Source organism: Lissotriton vulgaris, chromosome 2_1 (assembly GCF_964263255.1).
Source record: "Lissotriton vulgaris chromosome 2_1, aLisVul1.2, whole genome shotgun sequence".
In the NCBI taxonomy this organism is placed as follows: domain Eukaryota; kingdom Metazoa; phylum Chordata; class Amphibia; order Caudata; family Salamandridae; genus Lissotriton; species Lissotriton vulgaris.
Genome location: NC_141687.1, coordinates 1,398,681,748 through 1,398,709,017, shown reverse-complemented (window position 1 = coordinate 1,398,709,017; position 27,270 = coordinate 1,398,681,748). Strand labels below are relative to the sequence as shown.

Sequence of the window (27,270 nt, the reverse complement as noted above, 5' to 3'; positions counted from 1 at the left end):
TCTGATGCTTTGGGGGAGAATGCTTCAATAGTTTTCCCTAGCTGCCCAGGAAACTTGCTTTGCTACCGACAAGTTTGAATCACTTTGGTAGGTGATGGGTGAGGCCAGAGTCGTAGAAGCCTCTTCATTGGCCCCAGGGGAAGAACACATTTGACCCTTTACTGTTTCTCTGTGTAGAGGAGCAAATAACATTCTGAAAATGAGCAATTGTTTTAGAACTTTCCAGTACAAGTCTTTCCCCAGCATGTTATCACTGATATACGTGATTGGGCTATGTACTACTGAATGTTGTTGGCTTACAAAAAAGACCGCAAACCTTTCAGAGTTTGTAATTATTGGACAAGAAGTAACTTAGGCAAATTATATCTAGTAGGAAATTATTGCAGCTAGTGATTTACATAGTCCTCCTTTTCTCATCATCAGCGGATTTATTTTACGAAAGAATTTTGCACCCGCTTGGGTTTTAACAATATGTCCTTTGAACAGTGTAAAATGCACCAATATACCTGGTCATAATTTGTGCCCAATAATTGAACGAGGTATTCTCAATGTGGCCTTTTTGCTAGAGCAAGAGTTTGATTTAAAATGTGTTGATAAAAAAAAACGGTATTCAGTGTACACGATCTGATAGTCTACTTATAAATGCGGGCTCAAGTATACTGATCATGGATTCTACATATGTAAGCCTTTACGTTAAACGTTTTTCTTACTTTGCGTTTGGTGTGCTCTTTGTATTCATTCCTCTGTGTATGGTGGAGTATCATGGAGAGTGCAAAGAGCATTTTCTTCACCTACTTGACTCTGTGTCAAGAATGTATTCAAATTGCTCGGTTGCAAATGCTTAGTGCATGTTTTGCATGTTCCAAAAAGTCATTTGCACAGTAACCATGGGTCAACACGTGCATTTTACGTTTTGTTTAACTATAAATGCCAGACACGTCTTTACCTTCCATGCTGTTGCTGAACCCATCATTTCAAATATACACGCAGAGCAGGTCCCAGCACATGCAAATTTAGTTGACTAAAGCCTAGCACTTGTAAGATCTGTTAACTAAATCCTTACAGACGCCATTTTTACATTGCTGAATATGGGAAGTGGGGAGTGCACCTATGTCCTAATCTGTTTCAGAAAAATTGTAAACATTTTAAATGTACTTTATGGGATATTTCCAATGCCACAAAAATATTTGTATATTAGTCTGGTGCCTGACCATGATGTATACTGAATTGGCATTACTGATTATTGATGGTGTTTGTTGGATAGAAGTGGTGCATGTCTGTTACTGATCTCTTAGTGGTGTTTGATATGATTCACCTTGGGGTCCTGTTATATATTCCCAATATCTGCATGGGGTTTGATGATTGAGTTGGTTCTCTCCATTCACTTTTCAAACTGGAGAATGCCAGGTCAACCTTTGTCTCTATGGTCCTTTGTGTGCTCCAACCGGGGTCAGGTTTATTGTTATCAAGTCATAGCAGCACAGCATTTAACATATAATGAATCAATATAGGGTACAATCCCAATAAGTCACAGAAATGTAGGTTCCTTGATTTGATTTATTTCAATAGAAAATTGGAGGACCATACAGGCGACTCGTTTCGTCCCTAAAAGGGGACTTCTTCAGGGCTGTTAAATACAAACATATATAAGACACATAAAAATACAGATCTAAAAATATATACATATATACAGAGAATCATTAAAAAGGCCCAACAGGATTCAACAACCATGTTTTTTTTCTAAAAGTTACAAATTGATGTTGTCTATGTCCAGTCAGGTCTGTTAGGTATAACAACATATACAGACAGACAGCAAAAACAATAACTAATATCAAAATGATCTATTTACATCCTTCCTTTCAATATTGGGTTACAGAAGCCCATTTCCTTGAAACATGATCTAAAATTTCAGAAAGACTCTGAAAATTTAAAGGGCGGTCCGGAGGAAGAGAGAGGGCAAAGAGTAGGATGTGAGGGAGACCAGGAGGGAAAAGTATGAAGCAAGTTAGATAAGATTTAAGAAAGTATGGAAATTAAATTAAAAAGGTGAGGTAGGGAGGACTAACAAACCAGAGAGTATATTAAGTGAAGGAGGATATATATAACTGTTTTGGTAAAGAAAATGAGTGAAGGGAAGCTGTAAGAACCTATATCCCCCCCTCTGTATAGTGTGATTCTCTACCGAGAGCGGAGGTAAATTAAAAACACATCTGAAAGGCAACCACCATAATTCACCAAGCTTGTTATATATTCTGACTCAATAATGAACGAATTCTAAGTGTATGGAAAATAGTGAACAAAACTCTGAGGAATCCAGGCTGAGGGATATTTACATATACCTACCGCTAATAAGAAAGTGCTTCACGTAGGGATGATGAGCGAAGATCTAAGAATGTAATATCACAGTGACCCAATAAGCTTGTCTCACAAAATCTTTGATTAAAATAATGACATGATCAGTATTCCTCTTCATGACACAGCGCTAGTAGAACTGTTAAGTATGTGTCAGTTAGAGGAAAATGATACTTACTGAAACCAAGTATTCCAATGATCGCGTAATAACAAAATTATCCGCTGATTTATAAAGGATCTAAAATAAATCGGTCCAAAGTGTAAATCTGCACGTAATAACAGGTCTGTGACTAAAGAAAAGGGGTTGAAGTCATCAGTAATATCCCCCTAAAATAATCGGTCCAACATGTTCCTAAAGTCCACGCCGGTACAAACCCCAAAGAGGTACATCAGCCTTCCAAATAGATGTAAAGCGGCGAGTTCCCAAAACAAATAGCGCCAAATGACAGCAGCTATAATTATCCTTCCCCCCCCCCCACCCCCCCCCCCCCCCGCCCGGTGACCCATGTATTCATCAAGTTTAATGGAAAAGGAATCCATTATATATTTAATTCGATAAGCAAGGTCAAAGATAGGGGAGACCCCCTAGTAACCCATGAAAAAGATATCTGCTTACCTATTTAACATATAATTCAGATGTACGATCCCACAGAGCGGGGTCAGTCCGAATAGGTCCTTTGTATAGACTTAAGTGTCCAAATCTGGAGGATCAAAGAAAAACACAATAAAAAATTTACCCAGTGGTCCAAGTGTATAGGCCTAATGCCTGAGAAAGAAAAGAGACCAGCAACACTGTTAACAGGTAGGGTCAGTGATTCCCAGCGATCACGTGCCTCTAACCGCTGGCAAAACTTTCATTGGTCCATCCTGTATGAGAGCACCCACATTTCTCATCTGCTAGGGGAAATAGTATCTATCCTATCAAGACCTGCCAAGGTTTCTCCCCTACTAGTGACAAAAAGTAATGTACTAAACGTGTGCCCATATCCTCAAGTTGAGTGGCACAATGTCGAAGAAGCAGGTAATTACGTTGAGTAAGGGTAGGCGATTACAAAAGTAACCCATCCCAGTATACGACTGCCAAATCCTCTCATATCCCCCCTCCCGTTATTTAATAATGATGACCGGCAATGTCAGAATCCATCCATAAAACCGCAATGAGTCCTCCGGCAGCGAGTGTGACTGAGTGCTCTGGCCGGATTTAAATAGCGCGCCATAAACGGTAAATGATTGCACCTGGGATCTCCGTGTTTGATGAGCTCCAACTAGGTCATGTGACCTTGTGAGAGCGAGTGGCAGCCATCTTAAAGTGGATAGTTTGATACAGCTGGTATACAAACCAGAATAGAGAAAGGCATGTAACTTGTGTTCCAATGATCCAATAAACTACGAATAGAATTAAATAAGCAGTTGAAAAATGAACTCGTCCTTGCAATTACCACGAAAATATTTCGGATCTCCAAGGCCCGTCATGCCGGGTAGACAAGGACGTCTATGGTCTGCCCATCTGAAGTGGTCCTATTCGATCATGTAACGTTATGAGCACGAGTGGCGGCCATCTTGGAGTGGTAGGTTATATAAGATTAATGAAGATGAAAGCGCATGAGGGAAGTATAGTCTGTAGAAAAGCGATCCATAGTGCTATAAAGTTAAAAGCAAAATTGTCCATAAGTCATATTCTGCTCATCCTTCAAATTGCCGCTGGAATGTTTTTAATCTACAAAAAATTGAATAATGCATATAAGAAAGCGCCTGTAAACGTAAAGTACTGCAATCAAGCGCTATAATATATGGAGACTGGAGCATTAGATGACCGTATGTTTTTAAGGGGACTAACCACTAGTCCTAGGCTCCAGTATAACTAGGGGGTGGTGGGAGGGCGGCATCCATCTTGGAATAGTAGTTCGGTATCAAGGAGAGCAACCAGGTATGTAGGCTTGGTATGAGCAGTATTGAATCCCAGATGGGAGAGCCAAGCCAAAGGATGAGATCAATATGAAAACTATAGTAAGTCCTAAGGATTGTAGATGCTAAGAATAGATAAAGTAGAGGGGATAAGACCAGTCTTAATTGATTAAAGAAGAATGAAAATATGGAGAAAGGGTAATGGTAAAGTTGATAAAGTACAACAAATGCTAATAATAACATTGCAAAACACATGAGGCAAAAACAAAACAAATCACTCATAACTATGGCGATGAGCTATGAGAGTAAACAAGAGATAGAATATACAATCATGAACCCTTATTTGTCTGACAGATATACAGGGGAAATGCATATAATCCAATTCCTAGATGTAAGCGGTCATTACTCATCAACATGTTGGTAATTTTAGAATGCAAACATGATCCCATATTTATATTTCAAAGAGGGATAAGTGCATGTAGTCACAGATCAGAATATAGGTGTGGTGGATACATGCAAATGGAGGATATAGGTTGTTACTGTAAATTATTCACATTTTTTATCTGGCTGTGGGTTACTGCATATTTGCCAGTTGTTAGACAATTATAAGAAGTGCAGGGCTTGATTCCAATTTTATCTAAAATAGTCCAAGGGGGAGGTGCATGTAAAAAAGATGTGTTTAATCATAAATAAAAACAGGCTAGTGAGATTCATGCACATGAAAAGTGTGTGTAGTATTACAGTAACCTAATTCCTCTTGTCATAAATCATTCATTGCATCCTATCCATTTTTTTGGTCAGCCTTTGTGGTCATTTAGTCTATCGCAAATTAGTTATTTTTTCTTCAGAGGTTGACTCAGACCCTGAGCCGGCCAAGGGTTAGGGATGAGGCGGAACATCATTTATTTCTCAGGTTAGTCCAGAAAATAGTGTAGTTCATCCTCGCTATTATGACCCAGTTCCACACAGGGTAATCTGCATATCCAACCAGCCTCCATTTTTCTCAGTGCCAATTCCCTATTACCACCCCTTGGATGCACAGGCTAATGGTCAATTCCAATAAACCAGAAGTTCTCTTCTGCTGTATGATTTTCCTGCATATGATACGTAAGTGGGTATTTATGATCCCATTGCGCCATGCCCGGACATGCTCCTGTATTCATATCTTTAGAGCCCGCTTGGTGCTTCCCACGTAGATTTTATTACATGGGCAGCCCAATATATATGTTACATATTTAGAATTGCAGTTTATCAGATGTTCAATTGTGCATTTCTTTTTGGTATTGAAGCAAAAGTCTTTGTTTTTGTTTTTGCCTAGCTTACATACATTGTAAATCTTTGCATGTGTAGAAACCTTTAGTTGTAGGGGCCAGCCAGCTTGGTTGTTTCGTAGTCATAATGTAACTGGGGCATAATATATTTCGGAAATGTTTTCCCCTAAGTCATGTCCTTGCGGAATTGAATACTGTTATTCTAATTTGCCGCATAGGACTGCTCACTTCTCTGGTTCTTCACTTGTTCCTGTAGTCTTCTGGAGCACAGTCCGCTTCTCTGGTTCTGTGCTCCAGAAGACTACAGGAACAAGTTCCCATACCACGATGAGAGGAGACTAAATGTCTTTGGGTCTATATTTTTAAGATTGATCACAACCAGAGAAGTAAGCAGTCCTATGCGGCAAATTAGAATAACAGTATTCAATTCCGCAAGGACATGACTTAGGCGCCTCTGGATTTTAATATTTTAAAGAAGACGAATAGCACGCATTGGGCACAATTGTTCAGAATAGACCTTATACCCACGAACCCATATGAACAGAAGCAGCATATGAGTTACATGTTCCCTCCTCATAACTCTAATATTGAGAGCATAAACATGGAATAATCTAGAAATCCAACTTAAGCTCCGTAATCGGACTTCAAGGGTAATTATACTGATCCCAATACCTCGACAGAAAATTTAAGGTGTCTTGATGAAGGTGGACAAAACTTGGGAAAACCACCGAAACGTGTCGACGCTTCACTCACTATAATTTAGGATCTCCACATCTTTTGCTGATATACCATATTACAAGTGCACATAGCTTAGATGTGACCAATAGAGTCCGAATATACAAAAAGTATTGTACTAATTTTATGTCTTACTGTCTTTTCTGTCTCTGTGACTCAATCTTGCTGGCAAAATTGAAAGTCAAAAAAGTAAAAAATCTCTATTAATGTTTAATTTGTGTTAAGTGGGTTCCACTGGGACCACTTTTCTTTTAACATTTGTAACTTTAATAAACTGTAAGAATTCTTTATATTTACTTGTATTTTGTTATGATTTTTAACTGACATACCGGTTCTTCCGGTTAACATTTCTCAAGGGAAAATGTTGCTTTACTGGGTTGCCAACCCCACTTCCCTTGACTACAGTTAAGGGGTACCTCTCGTATTCACCTCCATTATACACTCTACTACTTTGGTCATTAAATTGGGTGCTGAAGGCAATCAGCGTTTTTGGGGAACCTCTGCACGGAGTGGTTGCTAGGGTCGTTTTTCTTGGTACTTTCATTATACCTTCCTGTGTGTTTTGTTTAGAGTGTCCTTTGGATACCCTCTATTCAAGAAACGCTCCTCAGTTTCCCTCAGATTTGAGAGAAAGGCCTCCTCTGTACTGCAATTCCGTCGCATACGGATCATTTCTCCATAAGACATATTATCAATGACGTGATGGGGATGAGAACTTTCATAATGCAATGTACTGTTGCAGGCAGTGGTTATTCGGTGGGTGCGGCTATGTACATGATTGTCTTGAATGAAAAAGGTAACATCAAGAAAATCAATTGACTGTTTGTTGTGATTAATAGTGAAATGGACATTGAATGGATTGTCATTAAAGTAGGCAAAATAGGACATTAGGTCAAGGGCAGGTCCATCCCGGAGCATAATAACATCATCAATGTACCTGCCCCAGAAGATAACATGTTCCATCCATCTTGCAGCGTGTCGTCCCCAGGCATGCTCCCGCTCAAACCAGCCCATAAATAGTCCGGCATAAGCGGGAGCAAACCTGGAGCCCATCGCTGTGCCGTGTATTTGATGAAACCAAACAGAGTTATGGAGGAAGACATTTTTTGATAGAATAATATCTGTCGTTTCCAATTAGACCTCATTATGTGACAGATGATCTGCCGTCCTTTGACCCAGATAAAATTGCAACGCCTTCACAACAAACTCTTTTTTAATACAGGTGTAGAGGCTGGTGACATCTAATGTGACAAAGATCAGGTTCTCGGACCATGTGAAGCCTTCAAATTTACATAGGATATCCTTTGTGTCCTTAATATAGGCCGGAAGATTTTGCACCATGGGCTATAGAGGTCTACATATTCAGAGAAACGTTCCATCGGGGAGTTAACCCCGGAAATGATAGGGCGGCCAGGTGGAAACGGGCCGCCCTTGTGATTTTTGGGCAGCACATAGATGCACAGAAATGATGGTGCCACCACTGTAAGGTATCGTCATTCTTCATCATCGGTCCATTTCCCCCATGTAGCTTCCCTTTTCCAATATAACTACATTCCCCCCCCTTGTAAGCCTCACAGATGACAATGGTGGGATCGGATTGTAGATGTTTTAAGGCTGCAGCTTCATTAACAGTAAGATTGTAATTGCGCATGTTTGAACGGATGGGATGTTCCAAAAGTTGGTGAAATCCCTCGGTTACTCTATCCCTAAATATGTCTGTTATGATGTGTACCAACAGGAATAAATTTGGATTTTGGTTTCAAGCCACTTTCAATCAACATCTTTTCCACAATATCCAATTCATTTCTAATTAGCTCAATTTCAACAGATGTTTCCAACTCCACAGACACCATTGCTTAAATTGCGTTTATTTCATTTACTGTTTGTGTGGTAGAGGCAGCTACAGTTATGGGTTTGACACAAGTAGATGGATTTCTTAGGAAATGATTCAGTGTGATGTTGACCAGCAAAAAATACAACATTGTGAGGTGGCTGGGCTTAGAAATTCGAAGCCTCCTCATCAATTACTTTTAAACTCAAACCACCCAAACACCTTGCTCCATGTCTTACGTATCAATTGCTCTTTGAAGCAAGGCATGCTCTGATAAAGCTCTATGAGGTGTTAAGAGTGATCAGCTCACCAAAGAGTCCTTATCAACACAGGCATCTTGTGATCGGTGCATTCAGTGTGGTGTTCTCACCCCAGCCCTGCTTTTCCTCCAGGAGGGTTACTTGCAATGTTTGATGTATCTTCTTGTGTAATGCTAAGTTAAACTATGTTTTTGAATAAGAAATGTTGCTTTTCCCACCAGTTGTATCATTCAGTATTAAAGCAGAAGAGGATCCCTTTGCCCACGATCACATGGAAACCATCAGTCGAACAACAGGTTAGTATATTGTGTGTACCAAATGAATCCCACGGGGCAGAAATCCCAAAGTGCCTTTTTGTATGCACATCTCCAACAATGTAATCATTTTCTGTATCAATATCAGCTGATACTGTGTCACTGGTGAGCCAAATATGCATGTTTCCTAAAAGGATTCCCTCTACTTTCATCTGTGATGGTATATTATCCATATTTGCAAATAATTATCTAACTGTAAACTCACCCTTAGTTTTTAAATGTATACACATCCATATAATCATTTTGATCCCCTAATAACCACTCCCATTTTTAATTCTGCAGATGGCTGATGCTACTTTATATCATTTAAAGGCGGTGGTGACCATGTTGGATAAGATACAGTTGCTTGACAATGCTGGCTAGCATTTGATAGTCACTTGTAGGTATTCAGTTTGTGGCATGAGTGCCAAAAGTTCGAGTTGTATTTGTGAATATCTCCATTATTACGACAGGGAACGATGACATTGTTCTGGCTTCCCATTCTTTCAAACCTTTACAAATTCACTCGATTTTTCATGGAGCAGAGAGCTGAGATGTATCATACAAAATACTACTGGAAGTCTTCTTAGTAAACTCATTCTACAAATGAAGAGAAATAATATTGCCTACAAAATTTAAGACAGGGTGAACTGTTAGCCAGGAAATTGTTGTAGAATGAATGCATCCTGAAGTTTTAGCAGTCTTTAAGGGTAATAAGGATTCTTTCCATTTTTTTCCAGCAGGTTAGAATAAAAAATGTGGTTTGGAAAAGATAAATTTTTTACTCCTTTAAAGTTTTAAAAATGTTTTTCAAGAGAGCCATACATTTAGTTTCATTCCAGTACAATGAGTTTGGCGTTAATTTACTATAGCAATTTGACACAACTGAATATCCACAGGTTACCCAGTAACCTACCCAGTCGTTCTTGGAGCATGACTGAGGTATGCAGCTTGCGGAATCAGTGACCAGTGTCGCACAGATGAGGTTCTATTGTATATTCATGCAGCGTCTCTATGTGGTTCGTGTTGTGAGTTCTCACAAGGGGAGCATGGATTTGAGTCAGTGTTGTCTACAGTGGCGGCTGGTGAAGTTTGAGAGTGGTGCGGCTGGGGTTGTGAAGGTATGAGTTAACATAACATTATGGTAGCACGGGATTTTTTTGCGAGGTCGGTCGCGATTCCCTGCGCAAATCTTGTTTTAAAACTTAAATAATTTATTTTCAAGAACAATTTTTTAAAATAAAAAGAGCAAAACACCATAGCTGTTTTTAACTTCAATGGTTTCCAGTTTAATGGAAGTCCTTATTTTGGCATATTTTTGAATTACTGCAATATATAAAGGAAATTAGCAATGAATTGAGCACAACAATGTTGTGATGAGCAGAAGCAGAAAAAGTTCAGTTGAAATGAAATTCTTTTAAGAGACGATTTTCAATTAGGTGGCTGTTCAAACAGCCAGGCACCAGCATCCTGCTGACTAGTTATGGCAAGTGCAAAAAAAACAATCATGCATGCGTTGCACTTCAGGCGGCATAGGTAAAAGCTTCAACAGAGATAGGCAAATTAATGATACTATTAATCAAAGGTATTTCGTGGTGAAAACACATTGCACGTTATTTGCTCCAATAAGAGAAGGGAACTCTGCAAAGCTAATTCATTCAGTGTTTTGTTGAGTTCAGATCTAGTTGTATGTCCCCTAAATCAGTTGTGAAGGATTATCTGGATGTGGTAAAAATGAACAGTAAATGCGTTTTTAATGTCAGTTCTTGACATTCTAGCTCTGTATTTTTTTGCAGCTTTTATAAAGGCCAAACTCCCCCAAAGATACTGGTGCACTTTACATGAGCACCAGTTGCATGAGACAAGGAAATATTCATGTTCTGACAGGGAGAGTATTTACCCAGAACCACAGGATGTTGAGCTGACACCAGGACTCGATCCTAGCTCACCACTGAAAAATCGGCCGCTCTGACATTCACATCATCTACCATAAAGAAAATATGCCAGTCATAACATGTCACAAGCACACCTCACGGGATCATTTTGTTTACAAGCTAGGACCACCATCTACTTGAAATATCACCCCATATTAAACTCTAAAGAATTATAAATACGTTCCTCCCTCCCTGTATTTACAAATTGCATTTATAAAATAAAAATTCCTCTCTCCTGATCCTAAAAATAAACCTTAAGAAAGTAAGAAAACGATGTGTCCATTCCAACATGCAAAAAACAATTAATTTATACATTTTATTGGGATTATAATACAGCAGTGATGATTGATAAAATTGCTTACTTTACTTTCTTCAAATAGGCCGGGCCCGAGCAAGTCACTTTCTCATTTCCCCAGCAGCAAAGTTTTTCTTTTTCATAAGGTTGCCGGTCTGAAGCATTGTCAGGACCGACTGACTCGGGTGAATCTTCAATTGAAGCAAGGCAAGTTCTTTAACTGCACTAGACATCTGCAGTGTCTAATATCCACGAGTCTGGTGGAAAAGGCGTCCAAAAATGTCTGCAGCGCGGGAAGCAGACAACTCGAGTCTGCGAAGTGTGTATTCAAAATTAATGAAGACACACTGCGCAGACTCGATTACTTGGCTTCCCGGCTGCCTGTATCCTTAACTCCACCCTTTCCTAGTACATCACAGGGTGGGGGCCACCCCACCTTGTGACGTGCTGGGAAAGGGTGTGGTGACATGTCTCATCACCCTGATTGACGGGAAGCCCGAGAGATACAGGGCTTCAGTGACAGACGCCCGGGGCTGATTTCATTCCCAGGGCATCAGGGGGAGGAGACTGGTCGACAAGGCCTTGTATTTGCCGAGCTGATGACCTCACAGGCCTCAGGGCCGTGAGAGCTTCAGCCCGGCAAATACTCTACACTTTCGGCAAGCCTAGGGGCAGCATTTGAGGAATGCTTGCTTCCGTCACGGATGGAAGCAAGCACAGAGACTGACAAGGTGCGTCAGAGAAGAAAGCACAAAATGTGTACTCATTTTATTTTAAAAAAAATAATAATTTTTGCGAACAAATTGCTTTTCGTTTTATTTACTCTGACTGCTCTTGGCAATGAAAGTAAGGGGGGCGGAGCCCCGACGCCCAACAGCAGAAACCGCCACTGGTTGTCTAGCTGGCGAAGGTATGTTACCAGTGGATCCCAGATGTTGTGTGGGTGGCTCGCTGGGGGCATGAGGCTCCAGTATGTGGTCAGGTGCGTCTGGCAGTGTTCCGCATCGGCGAGCCATGCTTTAGCTGATAGTGCTGGTTTGTGACCCCAGTGTATCTCCATCCTGCGCTTGGCCAGCAGTAGAAGTATTGCTACCAATCGTCTGTTTGTGTCAGGAATTTCTTTAACATATGTGCGTAAATATATGAGCAGGGCTGGTGCTATGAATTTGATGTGATGGCACTTATTATCGCGCATACCACCCTACAGTATTCTGCCACATGTGGACACGTCCAGCTAAATGTTTGAACACGGCATAAGGTGCAGAGCACCACATGCACCTCACGTCGGCAGTCAGGCCCATCTTATAGAGAGCCTTAGGGGTGTGATATAGTCTGTGTAGGTATTTGAAGTGTATCAACCTCAATCTGTAATGGGGATAGAGTCGCTCAGTCTGGTTACAACAGTATTGCTATTGTTCCACCGATAGGCCAGTGATCATGTCCATTTCTTTGGCCTGACGAGCTTGTTCAGTGCCCAGCAGGGAGGCTACTGGCATTTGGGAGTAGAGTCTGGTTATAATTTAGCACAGTGGCGTGGCTGTATGAACATATTCGAGTGCAAAAATGACTGGTGAGGGGTCTGGGAACACGCTGTTTGTGTTTCTGCAAGTTGCTCTAATTTAGTACTATAAAAAAGTGTCTAATGGGGTGGCTGCAATTATTGCTGTATTGATGAAGGGGTAGGGAAACTTTCCGCCCAGCTAGAGGTCAGCAGAGGTACGCATACCCAGTTTCTTGGCTAGGCGTGCCATTTCTTTGTTGTGTAGTGGAGAGAAGGAGGGTTTTTGTGCCAGTGTCATGGATGGTGCGTATAGAGTTTCTGAGCCTGTCCATCTGCAGATGCCTTTCCATGCCCAGCACAAGCATTCTGTTGTATTAATTTCCTCCCTGGTTGCTTTATATGGCTGGAATAGTGCAGTTGTTAGCGGCCAAGGGAAAGCCTGATCTGCTTACACCATCAGATGCGGCTGGAATGGTGTTGGGTGCAGCCAGAAATGTAGGAAACTTGCCTGAGCGCAGAGTGCATATAGCTTTAAATCTGTGGCCCCCATTCCACTTTGTGTGAAGGGTGGTGTTAGGGTTGCGTAGGCAACCCTCGGTTGTCAGCCTGCCCATGTTAGCGCAATCATGTCTGAGCGTAGTCTTTTAAAATACTGCGCCGTGAGGGGGACTGGGACATTAAGGAATATATATAAAAACTTTGGCAGGACCACCATCTTGGCTATCGCAATACGTCCAGCCATTGAGAGCGGGAGCTTGTTCCATATCTGGGTTCTAGTTTCAAGCCATTCCACATTTTGCTCTCCAGAGTTCTTCCGGGTCTCTAGTTAACCATATGCCCAGGTACTTGGTTGGTTTGGTTGCCCATTTTAGTGGGTGCTCTGTTTGATAAGGGCGCATTGCTTCGGTGAGAGGAAAGAATATGGATTTATTCTAGTTGATGTGCACGCCTGAGTGGCCGCCAAAGCGGATTACTTATTTTGTCATGGGTGCTAAGTTATTGTGCAACATATTAAAATCTGTGTGTCATCCGCATAGGAGATTACTGTGAAGCCAAAGGATCCAATGAGAGAAATCAGTGGACATGTGTAGATGTTAAAAAGCATAAGTCTGAGGGAGGAACCCTGCTAGAGACAGAAATGTAGGCACTGCTGCCAACCGAAAGAGACCTTTTAGGAATTAATGGAACCAGACCAACACCGGTCCCTTGACAACTGACTCCTTAAGGTTTTTGGGTCGAGGACCGTAGGCTGCGTTTGCGCAGTTTGGTCCGGAGATTTAATTTTTCTTAGTACGGGGCTTGAACCCGCCCCTCTTCTCCATTGGCTGGCCTCGTAAATGCTGGCCAGCCATTGGTGGAGCGGGGCGTCACTCCCTTTAAGCCCAGTCTTTTCCCGATTCGGGGGCGTTTTTTTTCCTCTTCTTTCTCTCCCTGACGTCATCGGGATAGAGCACGCCCCTCATCATGCTGCCTGCACGCTCAAGTCAGCTCTCTGATTGGTGTTCTTTATTAACCAATCAGAGGGCCGACTATCGCGTGCAGGCAGCGTGAGCAGACTCTGCCTCGCTTTTCTTGTTTTCGTCGCTTTGCCCTTCCTACCAGAGTCCATTTAGCCAACATTAATTCCTTCCAATACGATGAGGAAACGTAAAAAGTTCAGGTATGTGTTATATTCTGAGTGGTGAACAGTTTCTTTGTTTTGTTTTTTTAAACCTTTATTACAAGAAAAGTAGTACAGTTACAGACCTACAAGCACAGAGGGCGGCCAGTAGCAATAAATATCAAATTCACAATGTTACACAGCTCATCAGCCGACAACCCGCGGGTCCGGCAGCGATGCCATATGTCCATGCAGTGATCTTGTGGTGATAGGAGGATGAATGAAAGGTTTCACGTTTTATATTTTATAAAACAAACACACAAACAAAAATTCAGAGGCAATAGACTATACAGTAAGTGGCTGTCTCGGGTAGCAGGGGGAGCGACCCAGCTAAAGGAGCTGATTTGATAAAGGATAGAGGATCTAGGGGAGGGAAGGGGACCGAGAGTAGGCAAGCAAGTCGTATACAATAGGATATAGATGTATGGAATGCACGGTCACGGGGACAGAGGAATATCAGAGGCTTCTACGAAAGGGAGGGTGCAAATCTCTCCACGATACGAGTTCCATTGGCCCCATATCCTCCCCCACTTCTTGGGCCTGCCACGGGCGACATACACAATTTTTTCTCTGAACATGCACCAGTCCATGTTTTCCTTCCATGTTGAGACCAGAGGTGCCCTTTGAGATCCCACAGTTGGTCTATGTCCCTTTTCGCTATCATGTTGCCGAGGGTGGCCCATTGAGTCTTAGCATCGCTGTAATAATTCGGCTCCCAGACGTTCAACAAACAGCGTCTGGCCTCTGGCAATAATGAAACACCCATCACCTCTCCCATAACAGCATGCACACGGTTCCAAAATACCACAACATCCGGACATTCCCATAAAATATGAAGAAAAGTAGCAAGCATACCTCAGCCGCGCCTACACAACCCATCCACAGAATAACCCATACACATCAGGCGTGGACCCATGACATAAACACGGTGTAAAATCTTCAGTTGCACCAGCCGGAGACGCGCCGGAATCGCAACCTCCTTGGGGGAGGATATCGCGGCCTGCCAGTCTACATCATCCAACTCCAGCCCATCGCCGGTCCAGGCCCCACGAAGCTGTACAAGAAGATCCCAGCGGTCATTGATAAGTTTTTTATAAATGAGAGAAATAGTACTATCGGAGACATACCCGTCAAGCACTCTATCTTCCAGGGGGGAGGACTCTGGAATAGCGGTTCCGGCTGGGAAGACCGACTCAAGCGCGTGGCGAATCTGGATATAGCGGAAGTGCTCCCTATCACTCAATGTGTATTCCCGTTTGAGTTCATCGAAAGTTTTGATTCTATTCTTGACCCAGAGATCTCCGACCTTACTGATGCCGATGAGGTCCCATTTGTCGAATCCCTTAGTCGTCCAGAGACTGCCCAGTCTCTCTGCCGCGTAAAGCGGGGTAGCTCTAGTCAGCTTGTCCGACCACCCCGTGGCAGCGGTTGCACTACCCCACACCCGTACGGCAACCCCAGTGGGGCCAGTCAGATTCTTCCTAGCCGATCTAGAGTATAGCGCCCTATTATAGTCGCCTCCCGGTAGCTGCCATCTATCCATTTCGAATGCGGGATTCAGGACCGGACCGTACATTGCGTGGTTGACTGCACTCAGCTGGGATGCCCAATAGTATCTTTTGATATCGGGCAACGCTATGCCGCGATCGTACCAGGGCAAAGTCAATTTCGCCAGTGCAATGCGAGGCCGCCCGCCCCACACCAGCTTCCTCTGGAGGCCCTCAATCTCGCGGAAATAACTGGCAGGCACCAAATCAAGCGTATTTTGGATGGCGTACAGGAATCGGGGAAGAGACATCATCTTAAAGAGGGCCGCTCTCCCTACCGGGGACAGCGGCAAACCACACCACGCCGTGACGTCCGATCGAAGCCGGAGAAGCAAGTTCCTCTCATATCGTACTGCGGAGTCCAATGATATGTAAATCCCCAAATACTTAAAACCGTCGTGTGATATCGGTATCGGACAGACGCGGGGCAAGAAAGGCAATTCTCCAGTAAGCAAATAGATGCAGGACTTGGACCAATTAATAACCAAGCCAGAATTCCTCCCGAAGGAACTCAAAACGTCGAACAATACTCCTAATGATTTACGAGGGGAAGTGAGGTATAGCAAAATATCATCTGCATACAACGATATACGATCCTCAAAGTCAGGGGACCACCTAATGCCTTTGAGCGATGGTTCCCACCGAAGCCACTCGGCAAGGGGCTCAAGGGCGAGCGCGAAGAGTAGTGGTGACAAGGGGCAGCCCTGCCGTGTGCCTCTTCCGAGAACAAAAGGTTCCGAGGCCCTACCGTTGACCACCACTTGGGCTAGCGGTTGCTCATACAGGAGACTAACCCACCCGATGAAATTTGGGCCAAAACCAAATTTTGCGAGGGCCACCCACAAATACAGCCACTCTACCGTGTCAAAGGCCATCGAGGCATCCAAAGAAACCAAGATGGCCGGCTCACAAAGCGACCCCGCCCTTGCCAATACGCCATGAAGATGGCGAAGGTTGAGCGCAGTATTACGATGGGGAATGAACCCAGACTGATCTGGGTGTATTAAATCGCTGATTACCTTAATCAATCGATTTGCCAAAGGTTTTGCCAAGATCTTTGGCTCGACGTTCAAAAGCGAGATCGGCCTGTATGATGAACATTGGTCGCGGGGCTTCCCGTCTTTGTGGATGACTACAATGGACGCCAGTCTCTGATCCCGGGGAAGGGATCCAAGATCTCGCGATTACAAAAACATTTGGCGAAGATGTGGCGCCATTTTGTAGGGACACAACTTTTACAGCTCGATCGGGATACCATTTGGGCCGGAGGCCTTCACCGAGCGAAGGGAGCGGATAGCGAGCGCTATTTAATCGGTGGAAAAGTCCGCCTCCATAAGCTCCTTGTCTGACTCCGACAGGCTAGGCAACGCGATATCCCTAAGTAGCAAATGTGAGTCCTCATCCGGTCTGTCCGAGACCGGCGCGTAGACCTTCTGAAAGTGCTGGGCAAAGACCCCGACTATCTCAACCGGGTCCACAGCCTGCGTCCCATCCACCCTTTCTACAACAGGCACCACCCGATTCAATCTTTCTCTTTTATCCAACCAAGCAATCGATTTTCCTGCTTTGTCACCGACATCATACAAACGCCCCTGTTGCTCACGACTCATCGCCTTGGCCGCATCCGTCACCAGAGCCCTGTAGTCAGACTGTTTAAGGGTTAGAACATGCAACCCCTCAGGTGTAACCCCAGATTCCAACTCTTCTTCCAAAGCAGTAATTTCATTCTCCAAACATACCACCTCATCATTCTTGCTTTTCCTCGCACTAGCAATCAAGGACAAGGTTTGACCACAAATCACTGTCTTATAGGCCTCCCAAAGGGAAATGGAGGAGGATTCTGACCCCACGTTCTCAGCAAAGTAATAATCCATGCATTTAACCACCTCAGCTCTAGTTTTAGGATTACGAAGGTGCCAGGGGTTAATCGGAGCAACCCGGCCCTCAGTTCCCAACTGCACATCAATAGTAAGCCAGAGTGGGGAGTGGTCCGAGATCCCCCTAGCAAGGTGTTGAATTTCCCTGACAGAGACCACCTGCACCGCCGGTATTAGGATATAATCAAGCCTCGAGAGACTCCAATGTGCTCCCGAATAAAAGGTATATTAGGCCTGTCCGGGGTGCAGTTGCCTCCAGCAATCCACTAAACCCAGCGCATCCAGGAAGTTGCCCAGCCATGGTTGTGATTTCGGAAGAATCCTGGGGGGTCTACGATCCTCACTACCACAGACAACCGAGTTAAAGGCACCACCCACAACCAACATACCCTCAGGGAAACCCAAAACCACCCTTCCCAAATCGGAAAACGTGGTGGACTGTAGGCCTGGCGGGACATATACAGAGAGTATGGAGATCGTCTTCCCCTCCCAGCGGCCCGTAATGGCCGCATATCGGCCTCTAGCATCCAACACGGTGTCGTCTATCTCCAGGGGGACGGAGCTCCTAACGAGGACGCCCGCCCCCCTCGACCCAGTAGTAAATCCGGAATGTGCCGCCAGACGATAGCCCCATTTGTTTAATGCATGGCATGTGTTCCCTATCAGTTGTGTTTCCTGCAATAACACTATATCTGGTGAAAGACGTTTCAAGTATTGCAAAACTATCCCCCGCTTTATCCTATCGCCCAAACCATTGACATTCCAACTCGGCACCCTCAGCCCCCTACCCCCCATCCCAGAAATGAGAACAGTGCTCCCCACCACGAAGAAACGGGCACAAAAGACGGAATATGCAGCAAAGTGTAGCCTCGAAATAAACAATGAAACAAAGACCCACCCCCAGAGGAATCCCCAAAACACACCCTGCACCCCTGCGTTAGACCAAAAAGCCACCCCAACTTGCAGTGTGCCTGTCGCCCCATTAAACTAACCTACAACAAGCATTTACAATGCAACGGTTTCGCCTTCGGAAAAGTTTGAGCCATTGGCATTGTAAATGGCAAACTTTTTATTTATGTGTTGGTTTTGAAAACAGATAAATAAATGGCATTCTCATTTACAATGCCAATACACACACCCACACAAGAGCCCCCCACACACACACACACACAAGAGCCCCCCACACACACCACACAAGAGCCCCCCCACACACACACACAAGAGCCCCCCCCACACACCACACAAGAGCCCCCCACACACACCACACAAGAGCCCCCCACACACACCACACAAGAGCCCCCCACACACACCACACAAGAGCCCCCCACACACACCACACAAGAGCCCCCCACACACACACGCAAGAGCCCCCCACACACACGCAAGAGCCCCCCACACACACACGCAAGAGCCCCCCACACACACACGCAAGAGCCCCCCACACACATACGCAAGAGCCCCCACACACACGCAAGAGCCCCCCCCACACACACACGCAAAGAGCCCCACACACGCGCAAAGAGCCCCAAACACACGCAAAGAGCCCCACACACACGCAAAGAGCCCCACACACACGCAAAGAGCCCCACACACACGCAAAGAGCCCCACACACACGCAAAGAGCCCCACACACACGCACAGAGCCCCACACACATGCAAAGAGCCCCACAATTAAGAGTGGAACTACGGATAGATAGATTTTTTTTTTTTAAACGAGATAGAAAATTACTTTCATATGTAAACCTAAGGAGGCATGCAAGACTACTCCCCGGTGACCTACGGTTATACTAACGCCCTGTATATAGAGTCTAAGAAAGGCTAACAAATCAAAGAAGCTGTCTGAAGGAGAACATTTTTTAAAGAAGCAATAAAGCTAAGGATAGAAACATGGTAAATGTTGACTCCATGGCAGGCATGTGGTATTGAAAATAGGTAGGGCAAAGTGTAAAATAATTTGACATGGCAAACATTATCTGCCCTAAATTATCTCCGCTCCCACCTCCATCTTCTAGCCTGCCACACTTTAGGTCTTAAGTAACTGGTCTAACCTCTCAAATCCCCTTCATTTAGAGGTGTCAGTCTACATAGATTACCTCTAATTCACCAGGCATGCAAATCTCTCTTAGCCTATGGTGGGATCACCTTCACGGAAATCCTGCCCACCCTCGTAGCTGCCATGGTTTCAGATTTCTCTGTGTGACGTGTTCATAATTTCAGTGTAAATATTAGTGCCACTTCAAGGACTACCGTGAGACTTTATCAGGGGGAAAACTCTAGCAATGAAGGCGAGGGAAACTCACAAATATCAGGAGTTGCACCAATTTGAGCAACAAGGAACTCTAAAAAGCAGGCCCAAGGACTGGCGTGCTTTGCCTGATCACAAGTTATGTGCACCTTTAATAGATCTTAACCGGGGATTTCTCTGCACATTTTATATAAAGGCGGTGCACACGTTAAATATATGAAACTAAGCACTTTCAGGTATGAGCGCCGTTCAATAAACAAGGGCTAAACACAATTCAGTTCTCCTCACGATAAGGCAATGCGCGCCCAAATGGAAGCAGTTTCATGTGTGCGCAACTAAAACCAAGAACTCACAACTGAGTTGTATGCCCGTGTATGTTGGTGTGCACATCACTGCGCCATAATCTCTTGTGCACTCTGTAAACATGTGGCCGCGACCACGAGGCTCGAATGTCTTGTTCATTTTTTGGCCCCCCAAATCTTTCTGTAGCTTGCGCAGCGCATTCTCGGCCACACTGATTGGAGCGCTTTGCCCGGTCACAAATTATGTGCACGTTCAGCAACTTTTTGTGGGGAATTTTCTGCGCGTTCCTTTATATAGCGCCAACTCGACCCGAGGGGGGTGGAGCGCTTCTCCTGGGCCCCGTCTTTGCATTACACGCTCACGCATAGTAAGATAAAGTGATTTGCCCGGTTGTGTGTACCTTAAGTAACCCTTTTTTGTGGGGATTTTTCTGCACCTTTCTTTATATAGCGCAAACTCGAACTGAGGTGGGTGGCGCGCTTTACCCGGGCACCTTATTTGCATTAAAACTCAGGCACCGTAAAATTAAGGGATTTGCCCGATATCACCAGCTGTGGCCGCGATCCCGAGGTTTGACTGTCCTGCAGAGAATGCCTTTTCCCCCCCAAATCTTTCATCGGTTTATGTAGCGCCAACCCGGATCGGAGCTCTTTGCCTGATCACCCGTTATGTACCCCTTCCGTAACACTCTTTGTGGCGATCGCCTACGATATTGACCGCCGGTTTCAGGGCGCTTTGCCGGAGCAGTCGTGCATTACAGGCAGCACGTTCATTTATTGTCCCACATGGGTGAGTTAAGAGAAGGCGGAGAATCTACTTTTACTGTTTTATTTTACGCAAATCGGCCCAAGGAAGCGCAAGTCACATTACCCAAGGGGATCTGCCCAGAATCACAGGCTGCTGAGCCGACGCCGGGACTCTCACTCAGTTGGTGAATTGCCCATCGAATCAGTCTTGCACCGTTCTAGCTATCTAGCCAGCTAGCTGTGACATAGGGAGGGCGCTGGGGTCCTAGGCAAACCGCCTTAACTACCCTGGGCCTCGGCTGACTGGGAAAAGTACAGCTAACATCGAGGTGCTACATTCCACCATTGCCCCATCCCCCGCCTGGGCATGAGCAACCCGGGGAGCATGCTACCCTCCTTTGTAGTGCTCTATTTGCTAACACAAGCATCAATCTCCCGCTCTCCCGTGGAGCCATTCAGTGACCGGGTGTAATCGTGATTAGCGGCTTGCATTTAACACACAGCTCAAATATTTGTACCATCGAAAATATTAATCTGCATGAACTCCTTGTCAGGGTCCCGCGCCTCTGGTTTCCTTTCCAATTTACTTATCGTTCAGTTCTCCTGCGTTTACCACTACAGTCGGCACTTCGTGAAAGAAAAATTAACTGCAATGATAACTCATCTCGCTACGAGCAGCTGTGCCATGGGTCAATTGCTTCTAAGACACAGATATATTGGATTAAAAAACACGCATCACTGACTTGTGCCATCCTTTAGCCCCGCGCAACGCAGCTGCTTATCCCCTTATGTAGTTACCGCTTACCAGTATGAGCGCGCCCTCCAGCCTCACAGGCTTGAAGGCGACTTCTCGCCTTCCAGCGACCCGAGTCACGGTGTCTTGCTACGGATGGCTGCTCCCCCTGTTCACTGTCGTCCTGGCCGCGGCGAGCCCGCCTCACCAGATACTCCTGGGACTCCTTGTTTACTGATCACGCTCAGCCTCGCAGCCCCGGTGGATTTAGGCGCACCGCGCCTCACAGAGCACACTCGCTCCTTGCCCCGGCCGGTCCCAGCAGCCCTCCGCCCGCTCTCGTTTCCTCGGGGAGCGGCGGAGGACTAGCGCTGCGTTCCAAGCAGGGACAGGCAGGCCAGGGGCAGGGGGCACTCACGGCGCTCCCTCGGCGAGGTCGGGTCGGTCTTCCCCGGCTTCGTCACTCCCACGCAGCTTCCTACCAAGCAGGGCGCCGAGGACCAATCCGGTCGCGGCGTTCACGCCAAGCCTCCACACACGCCCGGGAGTCAGCCAATGACAGCGCGGCTCCCGGGACCTGCCCCTGGATGATGCTGAGCCGGCAGCCAATCAGTGCGCGGCCTCGGCGATGACGCGGCGGCGCTGGGCCAATCCCAGCGCGGCGTTACTGGAGGGGCTCGTCTTGCTGGGCCAATAGGAGCGCGGCGGCTTCGATCTTTGCTGCTGCAGCTCCTGGTCACGAACGGCCGCTTTGGAGGGTGTTTCTGGCCCCGGGCCGCGACGGTGATTTGGCGGCAATAGATTTTCGGGGCCCCAGGTCGCGGTTAGACCGTTTCTAACCAGCAGATCAACAGGGGGGATCCTGGGCGCAGGGAAACACTGCGGGCCTCGTTTCACCCCTGAATCTGTGCCAGCAGCAAGCACGGCCCGGCCGGACCAGACACGGGGGCGTTCCCGGCATCGCGTGACGTCGGCAAAAGCCAAAGAATCTCGGGAACGCCCCCGTGTCTGGTCCGGCATTGACGGACGCCTCTCTGTTCCAATGGCTAGCCTCCATTTATGGAGCTAGCCAATGAAGCAGAGAGGCGTGACTAAGTCACCCATACTAGAAACTACAGATTTCTCTGGAGGAGGAGCCTAACGGCTCCGCCCCCCAGCGAAACCTAAAAAGAGAGAAAAACCCCCTAGAGGAGGAAGAGTCCTGATTCCTCCCACCCCCGGGTAATCACTAATATATGTACATAAGAATCATCGAACCACTGCTATAAGTCTATAGAGCTGGCACGCCGGTAAGGACTCACTCCTCCTGTTCCTCCAGGCCACCTTCAGCGCCCCTCGATTGTTCCGGGCGGTTCCGATGCGCCGGTAGAGTATCGAGCCAGTCACTGACAACCTCAGGGCGGTCAAAGAAGAGCGCACGTTCCTCATATTCAATCCTCAATCGGGCCGGGAAAAGCATGGCGTACTTCAGTCCCATGTCTCTAAGTTGCATGTTTCACCCCTGTGAGGCCCATGCGTTGATTTTGCACTGCCTGTGTAAAGTCCGGATAAAAACTGATCGATGCGTTTTCAAATTTTGTGGGACCATTGGTGCGTGATGCTTGAAGAATAGCGTCTCTGTCCCGAAAATTAAAAATCCTGGCTATGATAGGCCTCGGGGCGGCACCCAGTTTAGGCTTCCCGCCTGGAACTCTGTGGGCACGCTCCACCATGAAAAAGTTACTGAGGCCCTTGGGTGTTAAGTGATTCAGCACGAGGTCCTCCACCAGAAGGTCTGTGGATAATTCCGTGGAATTCTCCGGAACACCGATAATGCGGACATTGTTGCGCCTGGCCCGGCTCTCGAAATCATCCAGCCGACGGGCAAACAAGTCATTAGACGTCCGGAGATTACGGACTTCGGTCTGAAGATCCGAGACATCAGTAGTAAGACTTGCAGTCTTAATGTCTAGGGACTTGACCCGCTCATTGGTCTTCGCGAGATCCGTCCTGATGAGGTTGACTTTGATCGCCACTGTGTCTATCTTAGAAGCCAGTGTCTCGTACTGCTGGCCCATAGAGGTCTTCACACTTGCAATGGCGCCCATGACGTCCCTCATTGTCAATTCTTCCGTCGCAGGAGAGCCATCTCCAGCCTCTTCCAAAACTTTACCCACACCACCAGGGGATCCTTTCGGCCGGGTGAAGCGATCCATAGTATTGGATTGGTTGATACCCCCTCGGTACGTGCCCCTGGTGGCCCACTTCTCGCTCTCCGTCTTGCCCGCCATTTTGAGCAGCGAGCCCTGACGGGCCTTTTGGGATCTGGTTAGAATGCCTCTCCGCAGAACTGACTTGTGGAATCCAGGGACGAAGGCGAAAGACGAGCGTAGAGCCGGTAGCAAGACACAGGCCAGCAGTGTCAACTGGCAGCAATTCGCAGTAGACAATGACCAAAAATGAAACCGAAAGTACCACAGGGACAGTGGCCGAGTCTCACTGGCCGTTGTTGTTCAATTGCCACTTGCGTACCTCGGGGACTCAAGTCCGTGGATAGTCGTTGATGTAGGCCGCGAAGTTTCGAAGTGTAGTGAGTCCGGTTTCCGGCGGCCAAATCGATTTTTGAAAAGAGCTATCATGTCAGCAGTGCATCAGCTAGTAGAACCCGTCATTAAAATCAGGATACGTGGCAGGATAGATGCGGGAGGCGGAAAGGGTCTCGGGAGCCCTGTGATCACGCGTCCATCTTGGATGCGCGCAAAGCTCCTCCCGTGGTGAACAGTCTTGACGTTTTCATGGAAGGTTTGAACTAAAACGTGGAGCCCTCTGTGTTTTAATCATAATGCGTGGAAGGGAGCACTCTCAAACCCAACTGCCCCAGCTGCTTCTCGCCTTTCTTGCCGGTTTCCCCACATGAGGAAAAAATAAGAAGTTCACAGTTTGTTAAAGACGCCGGGGTGTGTTGGCCTCCACTCTCCGCTTGCCCCTGGTGCTGGGGTCGCTGTTCCTCCTGGGCGGTGAGGGTCAAAGAGTGGCGGGCGCTTTGTTTTTATCACTTTTCAGACCCCCCCCCCCGTTCCTCTTGCTCGCTTTTCTGCTCCCCACCCCCCTGTCCCATCGTAATCGCTTTTCTGCCCCCCACCCCCCTTGTTCCTCGTGCTCGCTTTTCTGCCCCCCACCCTCCTGTTCCTTGTGCTCGCTTTTCTGCCCCCCTCCCCCCTGTTCCTCGTGCTTGCTTTTCTGCCCCCACCCACCTGTTCCTTGTTGTAATCGCTTTTCTGCCCCCCACCCCCCTGTTCCTCGTGCTCGCTTTTCTGCCCCTCACCCACATGTTCCTCGTTGTAATCGCTTTTCTGCCCCACACCCCCTGTTCCTCGTGCTCGCTTTTCTGCCAAACCCCCTGTCCCCTCGTTGTAATCGCTTTTCCACCCCCCCACCCCCCTGTTCCTCGTGCTCGCTTTTCTGGCCCCCACCCCCCTGTTCCTCGTTGTAATCGCTTTTCTGCCCCCCCTACCCCCTGATCCTCGTTGTAATCTCTTTTCTGCCCCCACCCCCCTGTTCCAAGTGCTTGCATTTCTGCCCCCCCACCCCCCTGTTCCTCGTGCTCGCTTTTCTGCCCCCACCCCCCTGTCCCCTCATAATCGCTTTTCTGCCCCCACCCCCCTGTTCCTCATGCTCGCTTTTCTGCCCCCCACCCCCCTGTTCCACGTGCTCGCATTTCTACCCCCACCCCCTGTCCCCTCGTTGTAATCGCTTTTCTGCCCCCCTACCGCCCTGATCCTCGTTGTAATTGCTTTTCTGCCCCCCACCCCCTGTTCCTCGTGCTCGCTTTTCTGCTCCCTCACCCCCGTCCCCTCGTTGTAATCACTTTTCTGCCTCCCCACCCCCCTGATCCTCGTAATCGCTTTTCTGCCCCCCCACCCCCCTGTTCCTCGTGCTCGCTTTTCTGCTCCCCACCCCCCTGTTCCTCATGCTCGCTTTTCTGCCCCCCCACCCCCCTGTCCCCTCGTAATCACTTTTCTGCCCCCCACCCCCTTGTTCCTCGTGCTCGCTTTTCTGCCCCCACCCCCTGTCCCCTCGTAATAACTTTTCTGCACCCCCACCCCCTTGTTCCTCATGCTTGCTTTTCTGCCCCCCACCCCCCTGTTCCTCGTTGTAATCGCTTTTCTGCCCCCCACCCCCTGATCCTCATTGTAATTGCTTTTCTGCCTCCGACCCCCCTGTTCCACGTGCTCGCTTTTCTACCCCAACCCCCTGTCCCCTTGTTGTAATCGCTTTTCTGCCCCCCCACCCCCCTGATCCTTGTTGTAATCGCTTTTCTGCTCCCCCACCCCCTGTTCCTCGTGCTCGCTTTTCTGCTCCCCCACCCCCCTGTTCCTCGTGCTCGCTTTTCTGCTCCCCACCCCCCTGTTCCTCGTGCTCGCTTTTCTGCCCCCCACCCCCCTGTTCTCATTGTAGTCGCTTTTCTGCCCCCGATCCTCGGAATTGCTTTTCTGCCCCCACCCCCTGTTCCTTGTTCTCGCTTTTTTGCCCCCCCCACCCTGTTCCTCGTGCTCATTTTCTGCTCCCCACCCCCGTGTCCCCTTGTTGTAAAAGCTTTTCTGCCCCCCACCCCCCTGTTCCTCATGCTCGCTTTTCTGCCCCCCACCCCCCTGTCCCTCGTGCTCGCTTTTCTGCCCCCCACCCCCCTGTCCAATCGTTGTGATCGCTTTTCTGCCCCCACCCCCTGATCCTCTTTCTAATCGCTTTTCTGCCCCCCACCCTCCTGTTCCTCGTGCTCGCTTTTCTGCCCCCCACCCTCCTATTCCTCGTGCACGCTTTTCTGCCCCCCCCCACCCCCCTGTTCTCGTTGTAATCGCTTTTCTGCCCCCGATCCTCATTGTAATTGCTTTTCTGCCCCCCAACCCCCTGTTCCTCGTGCTCGCTTTTCTGCCCCTCCACCCCCGTCCCCTCGTTGTAATCGCTTTTCTGCCCCCCCTGTTCCTCGTGCTCTCTTTTCTGCCACCCAACCCCCCTGTTCCTTGTTGTAATCGCTTTTCTGCCCCCACACCCCCGATCCTCGTTGTAATTGCTTTTCTGCCCCCCCACCCCCTGTTCCTTGTTCTCGCTTTTCTGCCCCCCACCACCCTGTTCCTCGTACTCATTTTCTGCTCCCCTCCCCCCCTGTCCCCTCGTTGTAATCGCTTTTCTGCCCCCCACCCCCTGTTTCTCGTGCTCGCTTTTCTGCCCCCCACCCCCCTGTCCCATCGTTGTGATCGCTTTTCTGCCCCCACCCCCTGATCCTCTTTCTAATCGCTTTTCTGCCCCCCACCCCCCTGTTCCTCGTGCTTGCTTTTCTGCTCCCCACCCCCTGTCCCCTTGTTGTAATCGCTTTTCTGCCCCCCCACCCCCCTGATCCTCGTTGTAATCGCTTTTCTGCCCCCCAGCCCCCTGTTCCTCTGTGTGTGTGTGTGTGTGTGTGTGTGTGTGTGTGGATGGGGGGGCTGTGTGTGTGTGTGTGTGTGTGTGTGTGTGTGTGGGGCTGTGTGTGTGTGTGTGTGGGGGGCTGTGTGTGGGGCTGTGTGCGTGTGTGTGGGGCTGTGTGTGTGGGGCTCTGTGCGTGTGTGTGGGGCTCTGTGCGTGTGTGTGGGACTGTGTGCGTGTGTGTGGGGCTGTGTGCGTGTGCGTGGGGCTGTGTGTGCGTCTGGCTATGTGTGTGCGTCGGGCTGTGTGTGGGGGCTATGTGTGTGTGTGTGGGGGGGCTATGTGTGTGTGTGGGGGGGCTATGTGTGTGTGTGGGGGGTTATGTGTGTGTGTGTGGGGG

General features: G+C 47.4%; 1 protein-coding gene across 2 annotated transcripts in view; it reads left to right on the top strand.

Moving 5' to 3' along the window:
* LOC147732652 (uncharacterized) overlaps positions 1–27,270 on the top strand; it is a 286,393-nt gene that overhangs the window by 223,957 nt on the left and 35,166 nt on the right. For both annotated transcript variants that reach the window (XM_086957165.1, XM_086957164.1), the window contains exon 6: positions 8,576–8,650. In XM_086957165.1, coding sequence (XP_086813291.1) covers positions 8,576–8,650 — 75 coding nt within the window. The remainder of the gene's footprint in view (positions 1–8,575; positions 8,651–27,270) is intronic.